At 39.3% G+C, this 23,281-nt stretch overlaps 1 protein-coding gene across 6 annotated transcripts in view; it reads right to left on the reverse strand.

Moving 5' to 3' along the window:
* Positions 1-16,122, reverse strand: part of LOC108389486 (cytochrome P450 2J2) — a 65,428-nt gene extending 49,306 nt beyond the window's left edge. For 4 of the 6 annotated variants that reach the window (XM_073234022.1, XM_073234016.1, XM_073234021.1 and 1 more), the window contains exon 1: positions 15,812-16,122. In XM_073234022.1, the coding sequence (XP_073090123.1) occupies positions 15,812-16,021 (210 nt within the window). In that variant the 5' untranslated portion in view covers positions 16,022-16,122. The remainder of the gene's footprint in view (positions 1-15,811) is intronic. The other 2 variants (XM_073234018.1, XM_073234020.1) reach the window with 2 other exon arrangements.
* Between the last annotated feature and the right edge of the window lie 7,159 nt (positions 16,123-23,281).

Raw genomic sequence — 23,281 nt, forward strand, 5'->3', positions numbered from 1 at the left:
GGAGAGCATAGTAAACATAGTATTCTTCATGTAAGGGTAGATTAAAAATTTAAAAAAAAAAAAAAAAGAAAGAAAGAAAGAAAGAAAAGGGGATTACTCATTAACAGGATAAAACTATTGGTAAATCAAAGATCAACGCATGCTTTAAATATCCTTAATGTTGATCACTTAAAGGGTGTCAGATGATCAGCTATGGAGGTACTCTTTTCTGATAATATTCCTTTCTCTTAATTAAAAAAAAAAAAAAAAAGCAGTTACTGTGTGCTGACCTCCAATGAGTTCTGCACAGTGGTATAGAGGGCATGTCAAAGTGTGGGCAAAGGGTCTGTTTGTTTCTACGCAGAAGATCAAGGCCTAGCTTGGATACCCAGAAAATGAAATAAGATACGATATGAGGAGGAGCTTCCGGCATCAGCACTCTCTGGAGGACTCGTGCCGGGGGATGATCATCAAAAAGCCTCCCCAGGGATCCGGACGATGCTGCGGTTGTGGCTGCATCCAGCCCACCGTCTCCTGGACTTGCCATAAGAAGGAGGAGGGAGATGTCTAGGCTGGCATGTGCATACAGTGAGACAACGAATTTGACTGGATCTGTACTGTTGGAACTCAACCAGGAGTTGGGAGAGGTGCAAGTTGTAGCACCCCAAAATCTCATGACTATAGACTATCTATGGTTAAAAGAACATATGGGATGTGAACAGATCCCAGAAATGGGCTGCTTTAATTTGTCTGATGGTTCAAGTACAGTTGGAAAATATCCATCATATTATAGATAAATTTTCACAAATGCCTAGGGTGCCTAAATGGTTTTCTTGGCTTCACTGGAGATGGCTGGTAATTATAGATTTGCTTTGTTTATGTCACCGTATTCCTATTATGTTAATATGTGTGTGCAAATTAGTTAGTAGTTTAAAACCTATACATACTTAAGGTACTATACAAGAAGATATGTCAAAGAAATAATCAATCCTCCCAAGTTTCCTTCATATGCTACATCTATAGCTTTTCTTCTTCCTTCCTAATTACAAACCTTAAATAGAATTCGTGCCTCATATCGAATTTACCGAGTATCATAATTCCTCCAGGTGGTAAAGATACCTCGAGACAAATGCTGGGCATAGAAGCCACAGGGCATAAATCTGCAAAGAAGTAAAAAGCTAACCTTTGCAAACAATATGGCTTCTCTCTCACTTACCAACTTTACATTTCCCTGTATGGCCCCGGAAGATGACTGGTTAGCCAGAGACGGGTAAGATTCCTCAAGGGAGGAACAACCTAAGACAGGCACAGTCGCAGGGGGGCCATCAGGTGAGAATTTGGGGATCAACAGAGGTGATGCTCAGAACCTCACCCCCCCTGCTTTGAGAGAAATCTTCTGCATCCGTGGATGTCTTGCTGCCCTTGTCTAGCCTGGATTAATACTTAGTCCATAGGCACACACCTGATCATCTGATCATCTACATTTGCCTTCTTACAGCACTAAACTATGTTTTCTACCTTTATCTTGCATCTACCTACCACTTCAGCATTTTATTAAAAATAAAAATAATAATAATAATAGGAGAAATGTGGGATCAACATATAAATCAAGTACAAAAATCAAATGAATATTCATATTTGACCTGATGGTTTATAGGTCATATTGCATGATCAAAACCGAAAGTTTCTGTGATGAATGCCCTTGTACTGTTCACCATGTAAGAATTTATTCACTCTGTAAGAATTCGTTCACCATGTAAGAACTTGTTCGTTATGCTTCAGAAGATTGGAGACTGACGAGAATTAGGCTTGAGATGGATTAATGATTGTACATTGAGCATTGACCCCTCATACTGAATTTTATTGTTGTTAACAACCATTTGATCAATAAATATGAGAGATGCCCTCTCAAAAAAAAAAAAAAAAAATCACAATAATAAAAAAAAAAAAAAAAAAAGGAAGAAAGAAACCCAAGGAAATAAGGAATTAAGTTCCTAACAGTGGTTCTTACCCTTTCTTGAATCAGAATCCTTTGAAAACCTAATGTGTGTCATGGATCAGCTCTACTGTGAAATCCTGTAGACACAGTTATGTAGGCAGTTTCAGGGCTTCAGCAGTCTCCTAGGGACCGTGAAGTGCTGCTCAAGAACCCTAGTCTTACAGGTAGTTCTTGGGGCTGTGCTGGGTTTTTGAGAATAGTCTGTGAAAAGCTAATTCAAATTCAATCCTACAGGTTTTCATGGAATGCTTAAGAGTTGCCAGGTTCCTTCTGACATTGCTATGCTATGGGCGGGGGAATACAAAGATCAACATGATAAAGCATTTTCCTTAGTCCCATCCATGGGAGAGACTGAATGCAGAAAAAAATAAATGCATAGCAGAAGATAACATATCCTATAATACTGGTAGAAAGGGATGTGAAGCTACTGAAAGAAGAGATTTATTTCTACCCGAGGACATGTAATGGGAAAGCAGAGACGTTTTAGGCTGTGAGAAGGGCAAATGCAGATATGAAGGTGGGAAAATGTGGGTGCTCAGGAACAAGTGAGCCATTTGGTTTGACTGAAGTGTAGGGTTCCTTAAAGCAATGTGGTAGGTCAAGGCCAGGGGAAGAGGGCACAAGTAGCAAACTGTAAGAAGCTCACAATCTGAAAGAACATACCGATAATCAGTTCTGATTATTGTCACTCTATACAATAAAGTACTTGATTGGGAAGTTAGGAAGCACATACAGGGACCAGTGTCCAGGACAGGTTCCTTGGGGAAAGTATCTTCTCACATGAGTGAAGAGCCAGTAGACAAAGCTGGCAAGGCAATCTGAGCTAGACTGGGATGAGTGAATGTTAGGTAGAATATTTGGGATCTTGTTTAGTTAATTAGAAGTTTGATGATTTTTGAATAGGAAAGTGAGGTAAGCAAGCGCTTCAGAGCTTGGATTTTCAGGTTACATAAATCTGTTTGAATCTGCTTATTACTTTCTGGGTGATTTGGGGGCAAGTTACTTAACTTCTCTGTGCCTCAGTTTCCAAGTCTATAATATGGGAGATGTTACTAAGGATAAAATTAGGGATTGTTGTGAAACGTAGCCATAATGCTAAAATTAATAGTAAAACTAATGTTCCTGATATATTCTGGAGTGTATTTTAGTAAAAGGACTCTGGTAAAATGTCAACAAAGGACTGGGGGGAAAGAGGCCAAAGAGTGGGTTGACAGAGGCCTTTTAGCAATCAGGCCAGAGAAGTAATGTCTGGTATGCACCCAGCATCTGGCTTCCCTGGGGTTTGGTCGCTATAAACTTTTAAAGAAAGGGGGAGATTGGTATATATGGAAATAAGCATCACATATGCAGTAGGCACTCTGGCAAGAATATGATATTAATTAACTTACTTGGTTCTTATAATAGTCCTATAAAGTATTCCCATTTTTTCAGAAAAGGAGGCACAGAGATTTAGCACATAACTAGTTGCATAAAGTTTGGGCTCTTTCTGACTCTGTATGTTTCACCCTTACATGAAAAGATGAAGATATTCTCTCTCTCTTCATTTGAGTGATGGAGCTCCCTAAATATTAGCTGACCACACAAATCAAAAATCTCACTTGCCAGCTTCTCTAGGTGTACCCAACAGGATGTAAGTAGTGGGAATGTGGACATCTTCTGAGACACGTCCTTAAATGAAAGCCAGTTACTCCCCACCTTCCCGTTTCTCTTTTCCAAACACCAGAACTCACATCTGATGGTGTTGCAAGACCAGAGAAACAGGACAAAAAGAATTGGAGTTTCTTAATTACCTTGTGGCACAAAGCATATCCTGGACTTCCTGTCTCCATCTGACTCATTTGTGAGACAGAAATAAATTTCAATCTTTTGTATACTAGTGTATTTTGGGGTATCTTTGTTGCTAGCAGATTGATGTGTTTCCTAATACATTTAATCACCTTATCTACCATTCTCCCACTTTAGTCCAATAAGATTTTTCCTTCTTTAAATAAACGCTAAAATAATAAGCCATTTAGTTATAATAGAGAAAGTTTGGAAACTAGGGACAAATACAAGAAAAATCCCCATCATGCCATTCAAACAGGCTAATTTCTTCACTGTTCTCTTTCTGTTTTAACTTTTGCCACTTTCCCCACTTAAAATCTCCTATCCCCTTTACTCCCTTTAGCCACTTGCCCAACTTTTTTTCAAGTTGAGCCCAATTTACTCCAATACTCTACAAGAAATTATTTCCAGGTTTTCTATTCACAGTGATCCCATCTCCTGTTATGTCACTTGGTTACCAAGAAATTACACCACAAACTGTATACACTGTCTTACACTGTTCTTGTCATATGGTGAGCACTTCATAAATGTTGGTTGACGAAATGAACCTGTGAATCAATCAATCATCCACTATGTCATGAAAAGTCAGTCGGCATAAGGTGTGTAAGTTAGTTCCTGGATTCAAGACTCTGTTTTGCCATTCTCTGCACTGAGTAACTATGGCAAATCACTTTACACTTTTCAGCCAGTTTCCTCTTTGATAAAATGGAAGTACCACCACATAATGCCAAAGCTGAGTGTCATTGTGAAGATTAAATAAAGAAGAACATGTAAATCCTGATATAAGATCTAGCAGATAGTTACTTAATGTTTTCAAATTGCTAGAATATAAATTTAATTATAACTAAATCACACTATTTAATTCTATGTTTTATAACTAAGTATTTTAAAAATGCAAACCTACATAAAATAAAATTCAGTATTTCTGATAAAAAATCATTCAGTGAGATAAGATGCTAGTATCAGCATCATCACAAACCAGTTTTATGATATTGAGCAAGCCATTTAACTTCTCTAGCCCCATCTATCTTGGTGGTAAAACAAAGGTACAGATCAAACTCCTGATTCTAGGCAAGACTGGGTAAAAGGATTCTATTTTACTCTTCCTACTAGTCATGATACAAATTGGCACAGACAAAAATAACTCCAGGAAAAGGCTTCTCTTTCTACCCAAAGGACCAGAAAAGGGCTGGCCCAACAGGAGGGAAACCTTTTAACCTTTGTACATCCTGTTCTGGAGGCAGACACCATGGAAGCAGATGTGACTCTCCCCAACCCTAATCAGTAGTGGAGAACATGGGTGGAAACTTGTCTTCACCCTACCTGGGCAGCACCAAGTTGATAACACTTTGCCTGCGAAATCTCTGAGCTGAATTTTAACTATCACCCCTGAACAACTATAAAGAGATTCTCTGGAGGGGGGGGCCATGGAACATTATTTTGGTTTCTACCCTTCTCCTACAGAAATAAGGAGGTTCTCCATCTCCATGGAGCAGATATGGGTATATCTCAGACTTCCATCCTCCCGGAAGTAAGGAAGAGGCCACCTTAGAGAGAAAGGTCCCTGTCTTTTGGCACCATCCTCATCCTTTCCAGCCTGCACTGATGAGAATGTGGGGTGGAGTCCTGTGGGAGTGGGTAACACACAAGTTGGTATTCTAGAATAGCACTGGTTTTATAACCTAAATTGACATTTGACCTACAATTCACAAAACTGAGTGTTTTGAACATAAGCAGGTTGACTGTCTGCCAAAATGACAGGTTAAGATTGTACCCAGAGTCGTATTATACACAAAATGCCCAGGATATCATTCAAAATACTCACCTTACCAAGAACCAAGAACCAAAAAAAAAAAAAAAAACTCAACCTGACTGAGTTGACAACAATATTGAGATGACACAGATGCTGGGATTACAGGATAAAGATTTTAAAGCAGCTATTATAAAAAATCATGTTTTGTTAAAAAATCACACACTCCAAAAATTGCAAAGTAGAAAATCTTAGCAAAGAAATAGAAGATACAAATAAGAACCAAAAGGAAAATTGAACATTGAAAATATAAATATATATAACCTACATAAAAACTCAGTTGAGCAACCCAATAGCAGAGTGGTAATGACAGTAGAACTAGTGAAACTGAAGACAGATCAACAGAATGTATCCAGTCTGAACAACACAGAGAAAATAGATTGAAAAAGATTAAAAGCGGAGGGCGGAGCCAAGATGGCGGCATGAGTAGAGCAGCGGAAATCTCCTCTCAAAACCACATATATCTATGAAAATATAACAAAGACAACTCTTCCTAGAATAAAGACCAGAGGACACAGGACAACATCCAGACCACATCCACACATGCGAGAACCCAGCACCTCACGAAGGGGGTAAGATACATGCCCTGGCCCGGCGGGACCCGAGCGCCCCTCCCCGCAGCTCCTGGCGGGAGGAGAGGAGTCAGAGCGGGGAGGGAGAGGGAGCCCAGGACAGCTGAACACCCAGCCCCAGCCATCCGGAACAGAGAGCAGACACAGTGCATGTGCGGAGCCCTGGATACTAGGGAAACAGGGCAGCAAGAATGGTGAGCAGGTACCAGAGGCCAGTGTCGGAGGACAAAAGAAAAGCGAGAGGCCATTTATGTTTGTTTGTTTGTTTTGTTTTGTTTTGATTTGTTGTGGCGAGTCCTTTTTGGAAGTCTTAAAGGGAAAGAGACTGCAATACTAGGGAAACAGGGCAGCAAGACCGGTGAGCGGGTGCCTGAGGCTGGCGCCAGAGAATAAAGAAAAATGAGTGGCCATTCTTTTTTTTTTTTTGTGCTCGTTGTTTTGTTTTGGCGGGTAATTTTTGGAAGTCTTAAAGGGGCAGGGTGGGACACTTAGTCCAGAGGTAGGGAATCCAGGGATCTCTGGGCACTCTAATGCCCTGGGCTGCAGGGAACACAGAGGACCCTTACAGAGATAAATAGCCTCCCGGCTGCTCCCCCTCCAATGCGACTCCACCACTTTGGAGAAGCAGCCCAAGGCAGGCCACGCCCACAGCACAACAGCGGAGATCAACTCCATAGCAGCCAGGCAGGAAGCAGAAGCCCTGTCTGCGCACAGCTACCCAGCACAAGCCACTAGAGGTTGCTGTTCTCCCAGGAGTGAAAAGCCACAAACCAACAAGAAGGGAAGTTCTTCCAGACGTCACTCGTCCCAGCTCTGCAAACTATTCCTATCACCATGAAAAGAGAAAATTACAGGCAAACCAAGATCACAGAGACACCAGAGAAGGAGACAGACCTAACAAGTCTTCCTGACAAAGAATTCAAAATAAAAATCATAAACATGCTGACAGAGATGCAGAGAAATACTCAAGAGAAATGGGATGAAGTCCGGAGGGAGATCACAGATGCCAGAAAGGAGATTACAGAAATGAAACAAACTCTGGAAGGATTTATAAGCACAATGGATAAGATGCAAGAAGCCATTCATGAAACTGAAACCAGAGAACAGGAATGCATAGAAACTGACACAGAGATAAAAGGATCTCCAGAAATGAAACAATATTAAGAGAACTGTGTGACCAATCAAAAAGGAACAATATCCATATTATAGGGGTACCAGAAGAAGAAGAGAGAGGAAAAGGGATGGAAAGTATCTTAGAAAAAATAATTGCTGAAAACTTCCCCAAACTGGGGGAGGAAATAATCGAACAGACCACGGAAATACACAGAACCCACAACAGAAAGGATACAAGGAGGACAATACCAAGACACATAATAATTAAAATGGCAAAGATCAAGGACGAGGAAAGAGTTTTAAAGGCAGCTAGAGAGAAAAAGGTCACCTATAAAGGAAAACCCATCAGGCTAACATCAGACTTCTTGACAGAAACCCTACAGGCCAGAAGAGAATGGCATGATATATTTAATGCAATGAAACAGAAGGGCCTTGAACCAAGGATACTGTATCCAGCACGACTATCATTTAAATATGATGGTGGGAGTAAACAATTCCCAGACAAGCAAAAGCTGAGGGAATTTGCTTCCCACAAACCACCTCTACAGGGCATCTTACAGGGAGTGCTCTAGATGGGAGCACTCCTAAAAAGAACACAGAACAAAACACACAACATATGAAGAATGGAGGAGGAGGAATAAGAAGGGTGAGAAGAAAAGAATCTCCAGACATTGTAAATAACAGCTCAATAAGCAAGCTAAGTTAGGCAGTAAGATACGAAAGAGGCTAACCTTGAACCTTTGGTAACCACGAATCTAAAGCCTGCAATGGCAATAAGTACATATCTCTCAATAGTCACCCTAAATGTAAATGGACTTAATGCACCAATCAAAAGACACAGAGTAAGAGAATGGATGAAAAAGCAAGACCCTTCTATATGCTGCTTACAAGAAACTCACCTCAAACCCAAAGACATGCACAGACTAAAAGTCAAGGGATGGAAAAACATATTTCAGGCAAACAACAGTGAAAAGAAAGCAGGTTGCAGTACTAATATCAGACAAAATAGACTTCAAAACAAAGAAAGTAACAAGAGATAAAGAAGGGCACTACATAATGATAAAGGGCTCAGTCAAACAAGAGGATATAACTATTCTAAATATATATGAACCCAACACAGGAGCACCAGCATTTGTGAAACAAATACTAACAGAACTAAAGAGGGAAATAGACTGCAATGCATTCATTTTAGGAGACTTCAACACACCACTCACCCTAAAGGATAGATCCACCGGGCAGAAAATAAGTAAGGACACACAGGCACTGAACAACACACTAGAACAGATGGACCTAAAAGACATCTACAGAACTCTACATCCAAAAGCAACAGTATATACATTCTTCTCAAGTGCACATGGAACATTGTCCAGAATAGACCACATACTAGCTCAGAAAAAGAGCCTCAGTAAATTCCAAAAGATTGAAATTCTACCAGCCAATTTTTCAGACAACAAAGGTATAAAACTAGAAATAAATTCTACAAAGAAAACAAACAGGCTCACAAACACATGGAGGCTTAACAACATGCTTCTAAATAATTAATGGATCAATGAACAAATCAAAATAGAGATCAAGGAATATATAGAAACAAATGACAACAATAACACAAAGCCCCACCTTCTGTGGACGCAGCGAAAGCAGTCTTTAGAGGAAAGTATATAGCGATCCAGGTACACTTGAAGAAGGAAGAACAATCCCAAATGAATAGTCTAACATCACAATTATCGAAACTGGAAAAAGAAGAACAAATGAGGCCTTAAGTCAGCAGAAGGAGAAACATAATAAAGATCAGAGAAGAAATAAACAAAATTGAGAAGAATAAAACAATAGCAAAAATCAACGAAACAAAGAGCTGGTTCTTTGAGAAAATAAACAAAATAGATAAGCCTCTAACGAAACTTATTAAGAGAAAAAGAGAATCAACACAAATCAACAGCATCAGAAATGAGAACGGAATAATCACGACAGACTCCACAGAAATACAAAAATTATTAAAGACTACTATGAAAACCTATATGCAAACAAGCTGGAAAACCTAGAAGAAATTGACAACTTCCTAGAAAAATACAACCTCCCAAGACTGACCAAAGAAGAAACACAAAAGTTAAACAAACCAATTACGAGCAAAGAAATTGAAACAGTAATCAAAAAACTACCCAAGAACAAAACCCCGGGGCCAGACGGATTTACCTCGGAATTTTATCAGACACACAGAGAAGACATAATACCCATTCTCCTTAAAGTGTTCCAAAAAATAGAAGAGGAGGGAATACTCCCAAACTCATTCTATGAAGCCAACATCACCCTAATACCAAAACCAGGCAAAGACCCGACCAAAAAAGAGAATTACAGACCAATATCCTTGATGAATGTAGATGCAAAAATACTCAATAAAATATTAGCAAACAGAATTCAACAGTATATCAAAAGGATCATACACCATGACCAAGTGGGATTCATCCCAGGGATGCAAGGATGGTACAACATTCGAAAATCCATCAACATTATCCACCACATCAACAAAAAGAAAGACAAAACAACATGATCAACTCCATAGATGCTGAAAAAGTATTTGACAAAATTCAACATCCATTCATGCTAAAAACTCTCAGCAAAATGGGAATAGAGGGCAACTACCTCAACATACTAAAGACCATATACCATAAAACCACAGCCAACATTATACTGAACAGGGAGAAACTGAAAGCTTTTCCTCTGAGATCGGGAACTAGACAGGGATGCCCACTATCCCCACTGCTCTTTAACATAGTACTGGAGGTCCTAGCCACGGCAATCAGACAAAACAAAGAAATACAAGGAATCCAGATTTGTAAAGAAGAAGTTAAACTCTCACTATTTGGAGATGATATGATACTGTACTTAAAAAGCCCTAAAGACTCCAATCCAAAACTACTAGAACTGGTATCGGAATACAACAAAGTTGCAGGATACAAAATTAACACACAGAAATCTGTAGCTTTCCTATACACTAACAATGAACCAATAGAAAGAGAAATCAGGAAAACAGTTCCATTCACAATTGCATCAAAAAGAATAAAATACCTAGGAATAAACCTAACCAAAGAAGTGAAAGACCTATACCCTGAAAACTACAAGTCACTCTTAAAAGAAATTAAAGGGGACACTAACAAATGAAAACTCATCCCATGCTCATGCCTAGGAAGAATTAATATCGTCAAAATGGCCATCCTGCCCAAAGCAATATACAGATTTCATGCAATCCCTATCAAATTACCAGCAACATTCTTCAATGAACTGGAACAAATAATTCAAAAATTCATATGGAAACATCAAAAACCCCGAATACCAAAGCAATCCTGAGAAAGAAGAATAAAGTAGGGGGGATCTCACTCCCCAACTTCAGGCTCTCCTACAAAGCCATAGTAATCAAGACAATTTGGTACTGGCACAAGAACAGAGCCACAGACCAGTGGAATAGATTAGATACTCCAGAAATTAACGCAAACCTATATGGTCAATTAATATTTGATAAATGAGCAATGGACATACAATGGCGAAATGACAGTCTCTTCAACAGATGGTGATGGCAGAACTGGACAGCTACATGTAGGAGAATGAAACTGGACCATTGTCTAACCCCATATACAAAGTTAAACTGTAAATGGATCAAAGACCTGAATGTAAGTCATGAAACCATTAAACCCTTGGAAAAATGCATAGGCAAAAACCTCTTAGACATAAACATGAGTGACCTCTTCTTGAACATATCCCGGGCAAGGAAACCAGCAGCAAAAATGAGCAAGTGGGACTACATTAAGCTGAAAAGCTTCTGTACATCGAAAGACACCATCAATAGAACAAAAAGAAACCCTACAGTATGGAAGAATATATTTGAAAATGACAGATCCGATAAAGGCTCGAAGTCCAGAATATATAAAGAGATCACACACCTCAACAACCAAAAAACAAATAATCCAATTAAAAAATGGGCAGAGGAACTGAGCAGACAGTTCTCTGAAAAAAAAATACAGATGGCCAACAGACACATGAAAAGATGCTCCACATCGCTAATTATCAGAGAAATGCAAATTAAAACTACAATGAGGTATCACCTCACACCAGTAAGGATGGCTGCCATCCAAAAGACAAACAACAACAAATGTTGGCAATGCTGTGGAGAAAAGGGAACCCTCCAACACTGCTGGTGGGAATGTAAATTAGTTCAACCATTGTGGAAAGCAGTATGGAGGTTCATCATAATGCTCAAAACAGACCTACCATTTGACCCAGGAATTCCACTCCTAGGAATTTACCCTAAAAATGCAGCAATCAAGTATGAGAATGACAGATACACCCCTATGTTTATCGCAGCACTATTTACAATATCCAAAAATTGGAAGCAACCTAAATGTCCATCGCTCGATGAATGGATAAAGAAGATGTGGTATATATACACAATGGAATACTTACTACTCAGCCATAAGAAGAGGGAAAATCCTACCATTTGCAGCAACATGGATGGAGCTGGATGGTATTATGCTCAGTGATATAAGCCAAGTGGAGAAAGAGAAATACCAAATGATTTCAGTCATCTGAGGAGTATAAGAACAAAGGAAAAAACTAAAGGAACAAAAAAGCAGCGGAATTACAGAATCCAAAAATGGACTAACAGGTACCAAAGGGAAATGGACTGGGGAGGATGGGTGGGCAGGGAGGGATAAAGGGGGGGGAAAGAAAGGGGGTATTAAGATTCGCATGCATGGGGGGAGGGAGAAAGGGGAGGGAGGGCTGTACAACACAGAGAGGACAAGTAGTGATTCTACAACATTTTGCTATGCTGATGCACAGTGACTGTAATGTGCTTTTTAGGGGCGACTTGGTATAGGGGAGAGCATAGTAAACATAGTATTCTTCATATAAGTGTAGATTAAAGATTTAAAAAAAAGAAAGAAAGAAAGAAAAGGATTACTTTTTGATAGGATAAAACTATTGGTAAATCAAAGAGTAACACATGCTTTGAATATCCTTAATTTTGATCACTGAAAGGGTGTCAGATGATGGGCAATGGAGGTACTCTTTCCTGATAATATTCCTTTCTCTTAATAAAAATAAAAAAAATAAAAAAATAAAAAGGCAATTCCTGTGTGCTGACCTCCAATGAGTTCTACACAGTGGTATAGAGGGCATGTCAAAGTGTGGACAAAGGGTCTGTTTGTTTTTATGCAGAAGATCAAGGCCTAGCTTGGCTACCCATATAATGAACTAAGATATGATATGAGGAGGAGCTTCCGGCATCAGCACTCTCTGGAGGACTCGTGCCAGGGGATGATCACCAAAAAGCCTCCACAGGGATCCGGGCGATGCTGTGGTTGTGGCTGTGTCCATCCCACCATTTCCTGGACTTGCCACTGGAATGAGGAGGGAGATGTCTAGGCTGGCATGTGCATACAGTGAGGCAACGAATTTGAGTGGATCTGTACTGTTGGAATTCAACCAGGAGTTGGGAGGAGTGCAAGTTGTAGCACTCCAAAATCTTACGACTATAGACTATCTACGGTTAAAAAGAGCATACGGGATATGAACAGATCCCAGAAATGGGTTGCTTTAATTTGTCTGATTTCTCTCAGACTGGTCAAGTACAGTTGGACAATATCCATCATATCATAGACAAATTCTCACAAATGCCTAGGGTGCCTAACTGGTTTTCTTGGCTTCACTGGAAATGGCTGGTAATTATAGATTTGCTTAGTTTATATCGTATTCCTATTATGTTAATATGTGTGTGCAAGTTAAGTTAGTAGTTTAAAACCTATACATGCTTAAGGTACTCTACAAGAAGATATGTCAAAGAAATAATCAATCCTCCCATGTTTTCTTCCATATGCTACCTCTATAGCTTTTCTTCTTCCTTCCTAATTACAACCCTTAAATAGAATTTGTGCCTCATATCGTATTTACCGAGCATCATAATTCCTCCAGGTGGTAAAGATACCTCGAGACAAGTGCTGGGCATAGAAGCCACAGGGCATAAATCTGCAAAGAAGTAAAAAGCTAACCTTTTCAAACAATATGGCTTCTCTCTCACTTACCAACTTTACATCTCCCTGTATGGCCCCGGAAGATGACTGGTTAGCCAGAGACGTGTAAGATTCCTCAAGGTAGGAACAACCTAAGACAGGCACAGTCACAGGGGGGCCATCAGGTGAGAAATTTGGGATTAACAGTGGTGAGGCTTAGAACCTCACCTCCCCTGTTTTGAGAGAAATCTTCTGCATCCGTGGATGTTTTAATGCCCTTGTCTAGCTTGGATTAACACATAGTCTACAGGCACACACCTGATCATCTACAATTCCTCTCTTACAACACTAAACTATGTTTTCTACCTTTATCTTGCATCTACCTACCACTTCAGCATTTTATTAAAAATAAAAATAATAATAATAATAAAGGGAGAAATGTGAGATCCACATATAAATCAAGTATAAAAATCAAACAAATATTCATATTTGACCAGATTGTTCATAATTCATAATGAGTGATCAAAACTGAAAGTTTCTGTGATGAATGCCCTTCTACTGTTCACCATGTAAGAAATTATTCACTATGTAAGAATTCGTTCGCCATGTAAGAACTTGTTCTTCATGCTTCAGAAGATTGGAGACTGACGAGAATTAGGCTTCAGATGGATTAATGATTGTGCATTGAGCATTGACCCCCCCTATACAGAATTTTATTGTTGTTAATAACCATTTGATCAATAAATACGAGAGATGCCCTCTAAAAAAAAAAAAGTTCAAATGATCAACAAGAAAATGGGGGAAAAAAGAGAGAAATTAAAAGCAAAGGAAAAATAAGAAAATAATCAGACTTAAATCTTAACATATCAGCAGTTACATTAAATATAAATGGTCTAATTTCATGGGTCAAAAGACAGAGATTGTCAGAATGAAAAATATAACCCACCTATATGCTGTCTACAAGAAACTCATTTCAAATATAATGAAATAAGAAGTTAGAGATAAAAGATTAAAGAAGCATATATCATGCAAATACTAATAAAAGATAAAGTTTAGGCAATGAAAATCACTGGGGATAAAGAGGGACATTGCATAATGAGTCAGTTCACCAAAAGGTTATATCAGTTTTCATGCATGTGCTCCAAATTACAGAGTTGCCAGACACATAAAGGAAAAAATACCAGAAATGAGTTGAGAAACAGACAAAACTACAATTATAGTTGGAGACTTCAACATGCCTTTCTAGTAATTGATAGAATCAGTGAATAAGAGGTCAGCAAAGGTTTAGAAAAACTAAATCCAAGATAATCATTCAAGAATAGGTAATTAACATATACATAACACTCTACCCAACAACAGCAGAATACAATTTTTTTTTCAAACAAGCATGAGACTGTATCTTGGGTAATAAAACCAACCTTAACATATTTGAAAGAATTGAAATTATATAAAGCATGTCATTTGTCTATAATGGACTCAAACTGGAAATCACTAACATAAAGAAAATTTCCAAACAGTTCGAAACTAAACAATATGTTTCTTAAACAAGAGAACAGGTTTAGGAGCCTAGTTTTAAAATTCTGTGATTAATCCCATCACTTAATGTTATCAATGAGGTATTTCTCACAGAAAGTAATAAAAAATTCTCCATTTATACATGAGTATATAGGCATGTATTTAAAGTTTTCTAGGTATTTCTAGGGAAAAGGGAACATTTTTTATATACCTCCTATAAGCCATGTAAATATTGATAAATTCCTGTTTGATTTAATCTTTACAACCACCTATCATAGTGTTGTCTCTCAGCTAGATACCATTGCTGAATGGAAGGAAACCAGCTGAGAATTATTGAGAATGTTGGATGTTGGAGGGAATTTTAAGGGAATCAGGGAGCTCAGGTGGGACATGATTGTAACAGGTGTGAAGAAGCTGGGTCAATGACATTCCCAGGTGGCTCTCTAAGCAATCTCTACTCTGGGAAGCAGCGGGACCACTAAGAAAACTGAAGCAGAGAAATGACATTTTTAAATGATGGTTTTAGTGTGAGCAGACTGCAGGCAGCGCAGGCTAAATGTGAGTGGCTCAGTCGTTATGGTGATCAGAGCAATTCAGGAGAAAAGTGGTGAAGATTTACGTAGTATTATCACCATTTTACACATGGGAGATGAAACCCTTGGGAAAAATACAGCACTTTTTTCAAGTATAGAAATATTAAAGAGGACAAGGTGATAATGTTATATTTAGGATGTTCCAATATTTAACAAGATACACAACTTGAATGAGTCAAAGAAGCTAACATAACTAGCACACTTAAACAGTAAACAGTTAACAATATTCCACCTCCAGAAACTGCAGATGGAATCATGGCAGTAGGTGGTGAAGAAACAGGCTCAAAGCAGGGTTTACCGGGGCGTGGGCATTAGCGGAAGAGCCACCCATCCTCCCACCCTCTGCCGGGATGGCCCTTGTACAGATCAATATCAGGACCCTGCCACGCACATTTACCCTCTCCTACCCGCTGAAACTCCAGGTGATTCTGCTTAAAGTCCAGTTGGAAAAAGTTGCCAAAGATAGGGAGGCTCGGGGGCCCCGGCGGGTAGTTCCTCCGGTGCCGCCTTTTGAGGAAATCAGCAAAGAATAGAAAGGCGACGGCACCCAGCAGGAGGGTGCGCGGATGGAGCACTGTCCAGGTGGCGGCCGCCACCGAGCCCAACGCACGGAGCATGGCAGGGAGGTCCGCGCTCGACTCAGGCGCGAGCAGGCGAGCTTCCCAAGGCTCTCTGCCGAGCTCGCCGCACTCCAGCCGTGCTCCACCCGGACTCTGCCCCCGCCCAGCCCGGACTCCGCCTCCGCCTCGCGCGGACTCTGCCCTCGCCCCGCCCGGGCTTCCCCGCGACCACATCTTCCCCTCTTCTTGCCGCCTTTAACGCCCTGCTGCCTGCGAGATGCTGGGAGTTTCCCTTTTCTATTTAGGAAGCCTGTCTTTTCCTGAGACGGCTGCGCTCTCGGGTTTATGGTCTCAATGCATCTGGAGAACACGGGCTTTTGACCTCTGGGTTTTTCATTCGCGTTCTCAACCAACCTCTGGAACCATGGGTGGTTGGTTAGCAGTAGTCATAACAGCGGCACCTGCCAGCTTGGGTGCCAACCATATAATGCCAGGATGCACCCTCGCCGCTTTACGTACGCTGTTTCATTCTGACAAAATTATTCAGGAGATGCTCTTCTGAGACCTATCTTGCAGTTGAGGAAACTGAGACAGGTGAAGTACCAAATATGTGGTGACGAATCCTCTGGTCTGTAACACATCTGAATGAGCTCCTGCATTTGTAAATATTTTCTAGTTTACAAAGCATTACATCAAAGCTCCTAGCACTGAGCCTAGTCTTTATAGGTGCTTAATTAACAGTGAAGGAAGGTATCTTAGTCCTGGTCCTAACTGGTTTGCCATGTCAGAATCCTCCTCTGAAGCCCCGAGACAGCGTTAGGCACCCAGGTTCCAACCTTCCATGCCATCCCATGTGTGCCTACCTGTGTCTCACCATTTGTGAAACACTCAAAACACGAAGCATAGTTCTGGAGTAGTAGAACACACACTCATGTACTCAAAATACAGATACACAGTTTAACTTTTTTATAGGGATGAAATAACAAAATTGAAGTCTCTTTTCTCTCTTTTCAAAATCCTAAGGGAGATAGATTCTACTTAGGCCTTAGTTTATATCCTTTCCAATTCCCCATCTTCCTGTTTTACAGTTGTTATGCATCCACCTGATATTTCTAATGTTTATGTAAATGTTATTTTTTAAGGAATTATTCTATGACTGCTTTTTTTCTCTCAGTATTATGTGTTTGAGATCTATCTAGGCACTATGTGTGGCTTTAGCTCATTCACTTTAACAGCTATGTACTAACACTACACCACAGTTTACTCACTGATTCCCATATGAAAGGGCATTTAGGTTTGTTATCTCCCTCCTTCCCTTTTTAGTTTTTACTTTTTTTGCATTAAAAACAGTGCTGCAGGTGAGTGAGTGTGCCAAGACTTGAATGAATGATGTCATAATTTAAGATTAGATCATCTCTGTTGACTTCTTCTCACAGGCTTTGTATAAATGAAGTGTGCTGAATTTTATCTGAAAGCCACGAAAGTGTATGGTTTGGATATATTTATAATGAACTGATTTAAACTTCTATAAAAAAAGTAATTAAGACCACTTATTTGAAAGCAAAGATAAATCCTCACCTTCCAGGTACATTCTCATTGTTTCCTTCCCAAGTAAGGTCTTGATGCTCTGACTGACATTCTTTTCTCATAATGAGTACTCTCCGGTCATTGTGTAGCCTCTGGGAAGGATGATAGAAAAGAAAGACATTTTTTTTTTGGTATCATTAATCTACAATTACAGAAAGAACATTATGTTTACTAGCCTCCCCCCTTCACCAAGTCCCCCCCACATACCACTTCACAGTCACTGTCCATCTGCGTAGTAAGATGCTGTAAAATCACTACTTGTCTTCTCTGTGTTGGACAGCACTCCCTGTGCCCCCCACGCACTATACATGCTCACCGTAATGCCCTCTTTCTTTTTCCCCACCCTTATCTCTCCCTTCCCACCCATCCTCCCCAGTCCCTTTCCCTTTGGTATCTGTTAGTTTTTTCTTGGGTTCTATGATTCTGCTGCTCTTTTGTTCCTTCAGTTTTCCTTTGTTCTTATACTCCACATATGAGTGAAATCATTTGGTACTTGTCTTTCTCCGCCTCACTCATTTCACTGAGCATAATACCCTCTAGCTCCATCCATGTTGCTGCGAATGGTAGGATCTGTTTTTTTCTTATGGCAGTAATATTGCATTGCGTATATGTACCATATCTTCTTTATCCATTCATGTACTGATGGATATTTAGGTTGCTTCCATATCTTGGTTATTGTAAGTAGTGCAGCGATAAACATAGGGGTGCATCTGTCTTTTTCAAATTGGAGTGCTACATTCTTAGGGTAAATTCCTGGAAGTGGAATTACTGGATCAAATGGTATTTCAATTTTGAGCATTCTGAGGAACCTCCATACTGCTTTCCACAATGGTTGAACTAATTTACATTCCCACCAGCAGTGTAGAAGGCTTCCCCTTTCTCCACAACCTCGCCAACATTTGTTGTTGCTTGTCTTTTTGATGTTGGTGATCCTTACTGGTGTGAGGTGATATCTCATTGTGGTATTTTTTTTAATTTTGGTATCATTAATCTACAATTACAGAAAGAACATTATGTTTACTAGCCTCCCCCCTTCACCAAGTCCCCCCACATACCCCTTCATAGTCACTGTCCATCTGCATAGTAAGATGCTGTAAAATCACAACTTGTCTTCTCTGTGTTGCGCAGCCCTTCCCATGCCCCCCACGCACTATACATGCTAATCATAATGCCCCCTTTCTTTTTTCCCACCCTTATCCCTCCCTTCCCACCCATCATCCCCAGTCCCTTTCCATTGGTAACTATTAGTCCATTCTAGGGTTCTGTGATTCTGCTGCTGTTTTGTTCCTTCAGTTTTCCTTTGTTCTTATACTCCACATATGAGTGAAGTCATTTGGTACTTGTCCTTCACAACCTGGCTTATTTCACTGAGCATAATACCCTCTAGCTCCATCCATGTTGTTGCGAATGGTAGGATCTGTTTTTATCTTATGGCTGCATAATATTTCATTGTGTATATGTACCATATCTTCTTTATCCATTCATCTACTGGTGGACATTGAGGTTGCTTCCATATCTTGGCTATTGTAAATAGTGCAGCAACAAACATAGGGGTGCATCTGTCTTTTTCAAACTGGAGTGCTGCATTCTTCAGGTAAATTCCTAGAAGTGGAATTCCTGGGTCAAATCGTATTTCAATTTTGAGCATTTTGAGGAACCTCCATACTGCTTTCCACAATGGTTGAACTAGTTTACATTCCCATCGGCAGTGTAGGAGGGTTCCCCTTTCTCCACAACCTCGCCAACATTTGTTGTTGTTTGTCTTTTCGATGATGGTGATCCTTACTGGTGTGAGGTGATATCTCATTGTGGTTTTAATTTGCATTTCTCTGATGATTAGTGATGTGGAGCATCTTTTCTTGTGTCTGTTGGCCATCTGGATTTCTTCTTTAGAGAACTATCTATTCAGCTCCTCTGCCCATTTCTTAATTGGATTATTTGCTTCTTGTTTGTTGAGCTCTTTATATATTTTGGATGTCAATCCTTTATCAGATCTGTCATTTATGAATATGTTCTCCTAAACTGTAGGATACCTTTTTGTTCTATTGATGGTGTCCTTTGCTGTACAGAAGCTTTTTAGCCTGATAAAGTCCCACTTGTTCATTTTTGCCTTTCTTTCCCTTGCCCAGGGAGATATGTTCATGAAAAAGTCACTCATGTTTATGGCCAAGAGATTTTTGCCTATGTTCTTTCTAAGAGTTTTATGGTTTCATGACTTATGTTCAGGTCTTTGATCCATTTCAAATTTACTTTTGTGTATGGGGTTAGACAGTGATCCAGTTTCATTCTCTTACATGGAGCTGTCCAGTTTTGCCAGCACCATCTGTTGAAGAGACTGTCATTTCCCTATTGTATGTCCATGGCTCCTTTATCATTTATTAATTGGCCATATATGTTTGGGTTAATGTCTGGAGTCTCTATTCTGTTCCACTGGTCTGTGCCAGTACCAAATTGTCTTGATTACTGTAGCTTTGTAGTAGAGCTTCAAGTTGGAGAGTGTGCTCCACCCCACTTTATTCTTCCTTCTCAGGATTGCTCTGGTTATTTGGAGTCTTTGGTGGTTCCATATGAATTTTTGAACTATTTGTTCCAGTTCACTGAAGATTGCTGTTGGTGCTTTGATAGGGACTGCATCAAATCTGTATATTGCTTTGGGCAGGATGGCCATTTTGACGATATTAATTCTTCCTAGTCAGGAGCATGGGATGAGTTTCCATTTGTTAGTGACCTCTTCAATTTCTCTTAAGAGTTTCTTGTAACTTTCAGGGTATAGGTCTTTCACTTCCTTGGTTAGGTTTATTCCTTGGTATTTTATTCTTTTTGATGCTATTGTGAATGGAATTGTTTCCCCGATTTCTCTTTCTATGAGTTCATTGTTAGTGTATAGGAAAGCTACAGATTTCTGTGTGTTAATTTTGTATCCTCCAACTTTGCTGAATTCCGATATTAGTTCTAGTAGTTTTGGATTGGAGTCTTTAGGGTTTTTTATGTACAATATCATGTCATCTACAAATAGTGAGAGTTTAACTTCTTCTTTACCAATCTGGATTCCTTGTATTTCTTTGTTTTGTCTCATTGCTGTGGCTAGAACCTCCACTACTGTGTTGATTAACAGTGGGGATAGTGGGCATCCCGGTCTTGTTCCCAATCTCAGAGGAAAAACTTTCAGCCTCTTGCTGTTCAGTATGATGTTAGCCGTGGGTTTATCATATATGGCCTTTATTATGTTGAGGCCCTTCCCATTTTGTTGATAGTTTTTTCATGAATGGATGTTGAATTTTGTTGAATGCTTTTTCAGCATCTATGGAGATGATCATGTGGTTTTTGTCCTCCTTTTTGTTGATGTGGTGGATGATGTTGATGGATTTTCGAATGTTGTACCATCCTTGCATCCCTGGGATGAATCACACTTGATCATGATGCATGATCCTCTTTATGTATTTTTTAATTCGCTTTGCTAATATTTTGTTGAGTATTTTTACATCTATGTTCATCAGGGATATTGTTCTGCAATTTTCTTTTTTTGTGAAGTGTTTGCCTGGTTTTGGTATTAGGGTGATGTTGGCTTCATAGAATGAATTGGGAGTATTCCCTCCTCTTCTATTTTTTGGAAAACTTTGAGGAGAATGGATATTATGTCTTCTCTGTATGTCTGATAAAATTCCACAGTGAATCTATCTCGCCCAGGGATTTTGTTCTTGGGTACTTGTTTGATTTCCAATTCAATTTCTTTGCTGGCAATTGATCTATTTAGATTTTGTTTCTTCCTTGCTTAGCCTTGAAAGTTTGTATTTTTCTAGGAAGTTGTCCATTTCCTCTAGGTTTTCTAGCTTTTTAGCATATAGATTTTCATAGTAGTCTCTAATAATTTTTTGTATTTCTGTGGGATCCGTCATGATTTTTCCTTTCTCATTTCTGATTCTGATGGTATATGTAGATTCTCTTTTTATATTAACAAGTCTGCATAGAGGCTTATCTATTTTTTTTATTTTCTCAAGAACCAGCTCTTGGTTTCATTGATTTTTTCTATTGTTTTATTCTTTTCAATTTTATTTATTTCCTCTCTGATCTTTATTATGTCCCTCCTTCTGCTGACTTTAGGCCTCATATGTTCTTGTTTTTTCAGTTTCCATAATTGTGACATTAGACTATACATTTGGGATTGTTCTTCCTTCTTTAAATAGGCCTGGACAACTATATACTTTCCTCTTAGAGTTACCTTCGCGGGGCCCCACAGAACTTGGGGCTTTGTGCTGTGGTGGTCATTTGTCTCCATATATTGCTTGATCTCTGTTTTAATTTGGTCATTGATCCACTGATTATTTAGGAGCATATTGTTAAGCCTCCATGTGCTTGTGAGCCTTTTAGTTTTCTTTGTAAATGTATTTCTTGTTTTATGCCTTTGTGGTCTGAGAAGTTGGTTGGTAGAATTTCAATCTTTTTGAATTTACTGAGGCTCTTTTTGTGGCCTAGTATGTGGTCTATTCTGGAAAATGTTCCATGTGCACTTGAGAAGAATGGGTATCCTGCTGCTTTTGAGTGTAGAATTCTGCAGAGGTTGGTTAAGTCCATCTGTTCTAGTGTGTTGTTTGTTCAGTGCCTCTGTGACCTTACTTATTTTCTGTCTGGTGGATCTATCCTTTGGAGTGCGTGGTGTGGTGAAGTCTCCTAGAATGAATGCAGTGCATTCTATTTCTTCCTTTAATTCTGTTAGCATTTCTTTCACATATATTGGTGCTCCTGTACTGGGTGCATATATATTTATAATGGTTAAATCCTCTGGTTGGGCTGACCGCTTTATCATTATGTAATGTCCTTCTTTATCTCTTGTTACTTTCTTTGTTTTGAAGTCTATTTTGTCTGATACAAGTACTGCTACACCTGCTTTTTTCAAACTATTGTTTGCATGAAATATTTTTTCCATCTCTTGACTTTTAGTGTTTGTACGTCTTTGGGTTTGAGGTGTGTTTCTTGTATGCAGCATATAGATGGGTCTTGCTTTGTTTTCCATTCTATTACTCTGTGTCTTTTGATTGGTGCATTCAGTCCATTTACATTTAGGGTTACTATTGAAAGATATATACTTATTGCCATTGCAGGCTTTAGATTTCTGGTTACCAAAGGCTCAAGGGTAGCTTCTTACTATCTATCCATTTAACTTAACTCTCTTATTAAGTTATTATAAACACAGTCTGGTGATTCTTTATTTCCCTCCCTTCTTATTCCTCCTCCTCCATTCTTTATATGTTAGGTGTTTTATTTTGTACTCTTTTGTGTTTCCGTTGACTGCTTTTGTGAGTAGTTGTTTTTATTTTTTGCCATTAGTTAGTATTTGGTTGGTCTGCTTTCTTTGGTGTGATTTTGTTTTCTCTGTTGACATCTATCTAGACTTAGGAGTGCTTCCACCTAAAGCAGTCCCTTTAAAATATCCTGTAGAGGTGGTTTGTGGAAGGCAAATTCCCTCAACTTTTGCTTGTCTGGGAATTGTTTAATCCCTCCTTCATATTTAAATGATAGTCATGCTGGATACAGTATTCCTGGTTCAAGACCCTTCTGTTTCATTGCATTAAATATTTCATGCCATTCTCTTTTGGCATGTAAGGTTTCTGTTGAGATGTCTGATGATAGCCTGATGGGTTTCCCTTTGTAGATGACCTTTTTTCTCTCTCTGGCTGCCTTCAAATACTCTATCCTTGTATTTGATCTTTGCCATTTTCATTATTATATGTC

This window comes from Manis javanica, chromosome 4 (genome assembly GCF_040802235.1).
Source record: "Manis javanica isolate MJ-LG chromosome 4, MJ_LKY, whole genome shotgun sequence".
In the NCBI taxonomy this organism is placed as follows: domain Eukaryota; kingdom Metazoa; phylum Chordata; class Mammalia; order Pholidota; family Manidae; genus Manis; species Manis javanica.